Source organism: Sinocyclocheilus anshuiensis, unplaced genomic scaffold, assembly GCF_001515605.1.
Source record: "Sinocyclocheilus anshuiensis isolate Anshui unplaced genomic scaffold, SAMN03320099.WGS_v1.1 scaffold1783, whole genome shotgun sequence".
NCBI lineage: Eukaryota > Metazoa > Chordata > Actinopteri > Cypriniformes > Cyprinidae > Sinocyclocheilus > Sinocyclocheilus anshuiensis.
In genome coordinates, this window is record NW_015551111.1 from 436,128 (window position 1) to 445,129 (window position 9,002).

Consider the following 9,002-nt stretch of genomic DNA (forward strand, 5'->3'; position numbering starts at 1 on the left):
GTCTCAGCCTCAGACGTCACGCACACAGACCGCTGGCTGAACGTCTGATGCATAAGGCACACAAAAGTGGAAACACTTCAGGAGTTTCGAAGTCGTCATCGGATTGGTTGAATTATACAGGATTTCCGGGAGATGTGTGTGTCGCATTCTTTAACGTTCCACCTGGAAACAAAGATGCCTTGCCGCCAAACCCCCTGACGAAAGAAGAAAACGGTTGTGTTTACAACTGTGACGACGAGCGCTTATCAGGATCAACTAAACGCTGGATTTTCAAAAGTATGTGAAATATTTAAAGTTCGCGGCATAGAATCTTTAAAATACGTCAGAGAGTTTTACACACCGGTCTGTTATTGTGGCAACATTTCCACGCCCCGAAACGTGACGATCAACGAAACGCACTGTGATTGGTTGTTTGACATGTCGGTCAAACGGCCTGATGAGCGGGCCAAGGCCAATAAAAGCTGCCATGGATTCCAGACCTTCAGCCGTCAGTCTGAAGGTCTGGCTAGGCGAGACTAGTAATATTGAGTCAATGGCTCAATTTATTCCAAAAAGTTAGGCTACATATGTACAGCATTAACTATGTAAAATATACTGTATATATATATTTTTTTTTTGGTATCCTACAGATAAGATCAACATGGCAATGCAGTACAAAAGAAAAACAAATAGAAAGTTTAATTCAAACATGCTGTACATTAGGGATATGCCGGTATCAAATTTTCATGTTGCGATTAATTGCTAATGCTTTTATTACGGTATACGGTATTATCACGATATTGAAATTGTTTAAAAAAAGTGCTGTCATAATACAGTATAACAGGTTTAATAACTTTTTTCTTATAACAAAAATAACTGAACATTTAAATGCAATAAAGCAATACAGAAAAATTTATAAAGTTAAAAGTTTTACACAGATTAAAGTGCAAAAGAACCCTTTACAATAAGACCTCATTAGTTAACCTTAGTTAATGCATTAACATTCACAATGAGCAATAGCTACATTTGCTACAGAAGTTATTAATCTTTGTTAAAAAATACAAGTCTTAGTTCATGTTAGCTCATTAAATAACACAGTTGCAAAGTAATTATTGGAATCCTTGTCGTCCTCGTCGTCCTGCCTGCCTCCACACACCGTGACCGTGACAGAATAACCGACCTACAAGTAAAGTATAGTGGCGTCTTTCACCTCGTTTGTTTTTCCGTTTTTTTGTCAGTTTTTATTTTTTTTGTTATGGATTACCCTGCCTTCCAAATCCTCCTGCTGGAGCAGGGGGAACGCTCTCTTGAGGACCACACGAACGACTTTCTGTCCCTGGTTTGGGCTCCTCCACCACCTGCTCCGCCGCCGTTGGTCGGTCCCCTGGAGTCGGTGGACATTCCTCCTCCATGTCTCCTCCCTCCATCGGCTCCACCGTGGGCCGCTATTATGGCTGTGGCCTGGGTCCCACCCGGCTCCTCCTCCTGCTCCGGTTCATGTTACCCCGAGTGTGTGTGTCTCACCTTCCTGAATCTGCCTTGTTGTGTCTACGTTAAAAGTAATTATTGGAATCCTTGTCGTCCTCGTCGTCCTGCCTGCCTCCACACACCGTGACAGAAGTGCCCACGATAACAATATCGTGCATATTCATTACCGTAATATATCGCATTACCGAATACCGGCACAAGTCTACTGTACATATATACAAGTGCTAATTTACACATACATTTCTGTATCTAAAACGCAAAGATCACCGTTTAATATTTATTGAAAATTTTCAGGTAATTGATGTTTTTTGCATTTTTGTTATATTGATGGCATTAAAAAAGTTTTAAATTATCTAAAAATAGTTTGTGTCATTTTTTTTTTTTATATTAGTATAAAATATTAGCATATTATTTAACCCATTCACATGCTCATTTTAGCCCTACCTTGTGGAGTATGACTAACTTTTTTAAAGGGTCATTGTTATACAACCATAATTAGATAACTTGTTTTAATTTACATCCATACACAACAACCTGAGGTATATATAGTAACCATAATAAAAAAAACTTTTATTGAAAAAAAAATCTCTTCATTCCCATTTGCTTAATTAAACAATTCATTTGTAAAAGCCCCTCCCCCCCTGCTTGCTTCTCTAATAAATCTATATTGTTTTAAAGATGTTTATCTATATTGTTTTAAATATGTTTGATGCATACCAACAATGTTAAAAAAACATATTGTTTGTGGTGTGAGAAAAATTTATATATTGTATATAATACATGTATATAATTGAAAATCTACAGTGAAAAATGGGCGGTTCGATATGCTGCTTACACTTACATTGTAAACACATCCAGACCATCTCCAGGTCCCCTGATCACCTCAAAGTAGTTCTGGAGGATGGTGACCGTTCCAGAAAGAGCTTCATGTCCACATCCACAGAAGAGTGCCACTCCAGCATACAGCAGGATGGTGGCAATCAGGGATGGATAAGGGATTCCTCCTAAACATTTCAGACAACACTCCATACATCCTGAGAGGAGGAAGAAAAAAGAGGTCATGTTATTCATCTGAAAGCTACGGCTGGGGAAAACAAGATGATTTTTAATCATCAAGATCTTCAATATGTTTTGTGTGTCTGTATTTGATTCTATTGATCATATTTGGTTTTGTGGTTTGGCTTTTTCTGCATTTATTAAGTTTAACTTCAGCAGTTTTCTGTCATTTAACAGAGCAGTATTCTTGCACAGAAAGCAAAGCTAGTATAAGTAGTCTTCTGTGCTCTTCTTATTGTGTAGTCCCTGCCTGACAAGACTAACAAGTACCCAGACGGTTGCAAGTAAATTCTCAATCCATTCACTCTGAGGGACCAGTTGATTCTGTGTGTGTGTGTGTGTGTGTGTGTGTGTGTGTGTGTGTGTGTGTGAGAGAGTGAAATTCTCCCCTTGGCATCATATACTGTAACACATATACAGTATAATACATATAACAGTATGATTCATGAATAAAAAAAATGAATGGTAGGATGCGAGGATGGACTTTGACACTTAGTCATTCTGATTGAGTTTTTCCAAATGATTGCCTTCATGTCTTTCATTATAGGCCTACTTTAACTTTAGATTTCACATCTCTGCAACAGATGAGACAAGTGCATTATGTTTAGAAAAAACAAACAAACTTGCAGTTAAGTTTATAAGTTTATTACATTTCCTTGTCTATTTAACTGTGTGATGCATTCTAGGCAAACTGCTTTAAAAAAAAATAGCATACATAGTTCTCACTTATCAGTTATGAAATGTTTTAATTTTATGGTACAGTGACAATATTTCAGAATTATGAGATAAAAATTAAACATAATTTTACCCTTATTTTACAAATATTTAACTTATATTTTATATTTGTAAATATAATATTTCACATTATTTAATAATTAACATTATTTTACATATAAGGAATATTAAATCAATATATATATATTCAGCATAAAAAGATCATTTCTATGTTATACTTATAAAAAAACACACAATAATTACTGTTTTTAAATTACTAAATTGTACAGTAAATTTACATGCATTGTCTTTTTTAACATAATAGCATTTATCACGTACAGTTAATTAATTAACTGGTTTTTACTGTAGAATTTCTATGCAATCGCTCCAAACTGCATTTCTGCAGTGTGGGAAATTTGGCATTTGTACTTCCTGAGGAAAAATAAACTTTGATTTCAGCTCGCATATGTTCCCACTCAGTGTTTATTTGCCAGTCCTTATAAAACAATTGCTGGAACTCGCATGATTTACACTGCAAGCGTTATGAGCATGGTTTGGTTGAGGCTATTGCTCCGTTTCAGGCCTTTGAATGTGAATTATTGAATACTGTCAAACACCGCTATGGTAATGATGCCGTAATGAACCTCAGACCTGGCTTTACAGTGGCTTTGGCAAGGGATCAACCTGTTGCTATAGCAACTGCTGTGGATTGCAAGGAGTGAGAATATAGACTGATCTGATTCTTTGTAGTGCTTTATAGATCTATACGTTTGTCCAGCATAAGAAAAAAAGTTGCATTTTAAAAAAAAACACTGCATTTTTTAAAATAATATTTTTATCAATAATATATGTTTTATATTTGATTTCAAGTATTACTTAAATGTGTGTTTGTATAATTCTAAATAATAAATGTTTATATTACTGTAATTTTACTCAGCTACATAACAATATTAGCATTTACACAATACTACTTGCCCTTTGGATCCTGTTATGAGATTCTTTGCACTGCTGAAACCACTGCATGACTCCTGGTTGGCTGAGAGAAATCACATGTTCTGAATCCACCACAAATTGCATTACATTACAATGCAGCCTTATATTCATAACTCAAGGGTGTTAGACCATCAAATGGCATTAGAAATGAATGCAGATTGCACACTTTGTTAATACAAGGCACTACATCTTATTTACGATATAAATTCTCACAGGATAGCCTCTCTGGCAAGTTTCACAACAGATCACATGCAGACAAAATGTTGCAATCTCATATCTTATATAGTGCAGCCAAAACCAGAAATGGTTTACTGTACCAATGCAACAATGAAACTAAATATCAGTCCAAGATACGAAACTAAACCATTAAAATCAGTGCAAACATTCTTGAATAGTAATGGCTAATGTCTATCTGAAAAGATACAGGACGTATTTAGAGATAACACGAACTTCCTTTCTTTTTTTTAACAATACCAGCTAAAACTTGCATGCATGCATTTTCTGATAGACATTTTTCTGAATAAGTATATGTATTAAAATCAAAAAGTATAAATTAATTTTCTTTTATGATTGGATAAATACTTTATATTCACTGATAAGTTAATTGTAATCTTCACATACACAGTTCAACATTAACAGTTCGAGGAGCCAGTTTGACATTTAATTAATTAATTAAATATACTAAACAATCTACTAAAATTTTCCTGATTAACTTTGCATTAATGTGTTCAGCATTCAGCAAGTTGTTACTGCTAACTAAAACTTGATGTAAAAATTGTTTTCATTAACTATATATATATATATATATAAAACATTTCGAAATATTTCTTCATATAAATATTTGACACACATAACAAAATTATTACAACTTAAGCTACAATTAAAATAAAATTAAACAAAATACAAACAATTCAGAATATTAATAAATAATAATATATAAATAATACTAAAATAACACTGGCATTTGGATTTTACCTCGCCCCACCCCCAACCTCCAATTAATCCCTGGGGCTGTGGGGTCACTGAGAACCAGTGGTCACCCTGATATCCAGACATGTTCGGAGGGGAAACGTTCTCACAGGACTCTCAAAGACTGCAACAAAACGCTAATCCACCACAGAAGGGAGAGAGAGAAAGGGAGAGTGAAGGGATAAGAGATTGCGACAGATGAAAGAATAAGGCAGTGGGAGTCAGAGAGACAGTCAGATGGAGAGGAAAACAGATGCAAGTGTTGGTTAATATGTAGTGAAACTATTTTTATTAAAATATTTTTACCTTTTAAGACCCACTGTTAAACCCTCTCCATTCATAACCAGCTCAATCAGCCCTCTTCGACCTTTGTTTTAATAGGATTTGAATAATTTGTCAATTTAAAGTGATTAGCATTTCATTACCCTGAATGCCATTTTTTCTGTCCAAAAATAATTCAAATTCAATTGAACTCAATCACATCAAGTGGCTACATGAGGGGCGCTGTGTCTCTATCACTATCACGGCCCCTCCCTGAAAGCGCGTGGGTTTTCATCACTGCACGTCTGCGTGACGAATCTGCGCATGTTTAATCAACCAGCAGGGTTGCCACGGTGATGGAGGTGCGGGCCCTGAGAATGGGCTGGGCCTGTGCGCGCACCATGACCCACTTACAGCGCCGTGTGTCAACACATTCAGCAGCAAACGGGCTGAATGGGAGACACATTTACAAGGATTACAGGGGGGAAAACACAGTCCAGCACTCAACGCAGCAGGAACGGCAAAGACTACATGACTTCACCCAACCCCGCTGCTGATGCTGGGGCTGCTAGAAGATTCTAACACATCCCACATTCATCTGGAAAGGAACCCATTTAGACTCCTTAATATGTTGTTTGTTTGTATCTGGATTTGAAATACAGCAAATATGGCATTCTTGTAAAACCCTCTACACTCCATGAAAAGTTTGTTAATGAGGTTTTTTTTGCCGAATTTTGAATCATGTTGCATTGTGTTGTGTTTTAGGGTTAAACGAAATGTCTGTTATCTTAACGGAAAACTATCTGAAGAACATGTTTCTTGTTCCACTCTCTGTTCTCATTGTCATTTGGCCTGTTAGAAACAATAGGGTGAACAATACTGCACAGAATTCACTTTCTATGAATAGCCATGATTCAGTTTTGAAGACAATTAGTGAAACTTCAGTGTCCCTGAGAGGTTTGACTAGAGTGTGGGAACAATAGGAGTGTCCAGATTACAGGGTTGCCTCTGCATCACACAAGGTTGGGTAAATGAACAAACAGGAAGGAAATGGGATTGCCAGATAACTTGCATCCCACAGAGTTATAGAATTCAATCACGCTTTCATTTCCATTTCAACATTGCAGTTTAAAACAATGTGGTGCTTTACAGAGCCATCAAACCTTAGAGAAAAAGAGAAGTACATTTGCACCACAGGATCGAGACTGATGGGAATATTCAAACAAGTGCTAATAATCCTAGCGTAATGCATCAGCCAATCACAGTTTGCATTGGATATTAACAATGAAACGGGTTTGTTACATACTGAGCAGCTTAAAATAGTATGAGAGGCATAACAACATGCAATGGTGGGCACAACAATCTCAAAATATAGGTAAAAAACAAAATATAGGTAACTAACTATCAAAAATCAGCTCAATACATTTTATATGCCAGAAAACATTAACATAAGATTTTTAAATTGCCCGGCTTCTGACGTCAGAACGTAAACAGACATGCGCGGAAGACACGAGCACATTGAATTGGCAGGCAAAACACCTGTGAGGTAATGGGCAAAAATATGTGTGCTAAACCGTGTATCAACTTCATTTGAAAATATTAGAAAATAGTTTTTAGAGCATTTAGATTGTTACACACATGTAAATGCCCTCACACTGTATCTTTCTATAAAAAAATTACTTTATGAACATCTCTTATCAAAATCTTTTCAGTGGATGATGTTACACAGTCAATAGAGATTGATAAGAGCCCATCTAACAGACTGAACTCTGTCAACAGTGGCGATGACAGAAATTTGCAGGAAAATGGGATGGTATCTGTGTGTGTTATCGGCCTAATGTCTTCTAATCCAATAATCATTAGAGGTAATGAAATGTCCATTCTCCCATGAGGCCGCTTAGTTCCCCACTCCATCTATAGTGCAGCAGTAGGGTCAGCACACCAGTCAATCTGTGAATACTACAGCTGATTATGGTTTTCTGTTTTGGAGTTAAGAAAATTGTGTTGCAGTCATTGTATCATTAGTAAGTATTGTGTGTTAGTTCAAACGGCACTGAATTAGGGAATTATGCATTATATCATTATATATATACATATGTTGTAAAGTATTCCTGTAGCTAAAGTTCTGCCAAATGCAAAAATGTAAATGATATGATGTTGGTCACCTCAAATGTTTTTCTTAATAATAATAATAATAAGAATAATAAGAAGAAGAAGAAGAAGAAGAAGAAGAAGAAGAAGAAGAAAACCATTAAGAATATTTATGGATTTATAAACTAAATAATGTAATAATGTAATAAAAATGTTCATTAAGTATTGCTTTTTGGGATTCTTACAGACCAATTTGGAAATCTCACTCAGTACATATGAAAATATTAAAGAAAACAAAAAAAGAAAAAAAAAACATGTCAAAAGAGACATCTTATCCTAGATTTGCATTTTTATCAAGAAGTTCATCAGGTGCACTTTATGGACAATAAGCATTTCCTATATACACAAAACAATCAAAACATCTATTTATATGCAAAACAACTTAAAAATACAGAAGAAAGTTAATAAAATAAATGAATATTAACAGGCTTTATGCATTTCTGATTTTCAGATCAAATTACTGGATGCAGCCAATAAAAAAAAAATCACATAAACAATAAACACGCTAATAAAACACCAAAACACCCCAACAGGTTCAGCATAAATCAGTGATCTTCTGAAATTTCATGTGCTAAATACAGAGGTGGAAAGTAACGAATTACATTTACTCGCGTTACTGTAATTGAGTAGCTTTTTGTGTACTTCTACTTTTTAAAGTAATTTTTAAAATCTGTAATTTTACTTTTACTTAATTATATTTTGTTTGAAGTATTGTACTTCGCTACATTTCTAAAACACATTAATTATAGAGTAAAAAATCGCTCCCTGGAAACTACTGCAGTAAATGGCAGGTGAACAATGCGCTAAAATCACAAGAAAGATGGAGACGGACAAGACAGGCTTTATGGTGCAGACCCAGCTGAGTCGAATTCTGCTGAAGTTGAACTCGAAGGAAATGAAGTGAAGCACTGGCCATATTGATGCTCTATTATGCAGTGTAAGCTGTGTTTGCCTAGGGAGACCAAACTAGCAGCTTATAAAATCTCGACATCAACCCTCCGCAAGCATGTAGATAGAGGTAAGCGAAATACTTGCATCGTTGCATTGGTCGTTAAAATGAAGCTTTGACAGTTTAGCAAAAGGTTTTGCACAAATTAGTCAAAAAGACAGTGGTGCAGGGTGTGCGATGACGAAGCGGATATCGTCCTCTTTTGGAAGGCCAAACAAAGAAGTTTCGCTTTCACAACAAAACTACAGCGAGAATAAAAGTTACGCCGTCTTTCTTTGCGTGAACATTTGGGTGGTGTTATGCAAATCTTCCCACACAGTGACGTAGACATGTGGAGGCGTCTTTAAACGAGGCGTTTTAGGAGGGTGTGGACAAGTCTTAACTTTTATAAAGAATATCTCTTTGGGTTTGAGACTTTAGTCTTTGCAACTTTACAGATCTT

General features: G+C 35.8%; 1 protein-coding gene across 1 annotated transcript in view; it reads right to left on the minus strand.

Moving 5' to 3' along the window:
- The window catches only part of LOC107662965 (neuronal membrane glycoprotein M6-a-like), an 18,460-nt gene that overhangs the window by 6,843 nt on the left and 2,615 nt on the right, over positions 1–9,002 (minus strand). Inside the window, exon 2 of the mRNA XM_016453104.1 lies at positions 2,309–2,501. Within this exon, the coding sequence (XP_016308590.1) occupies positions 2,309–2,501 (193 nt within the window). The remainder of the gene's footprint in view (positions 1–2,308; positions 2,502–9,002) is intronic.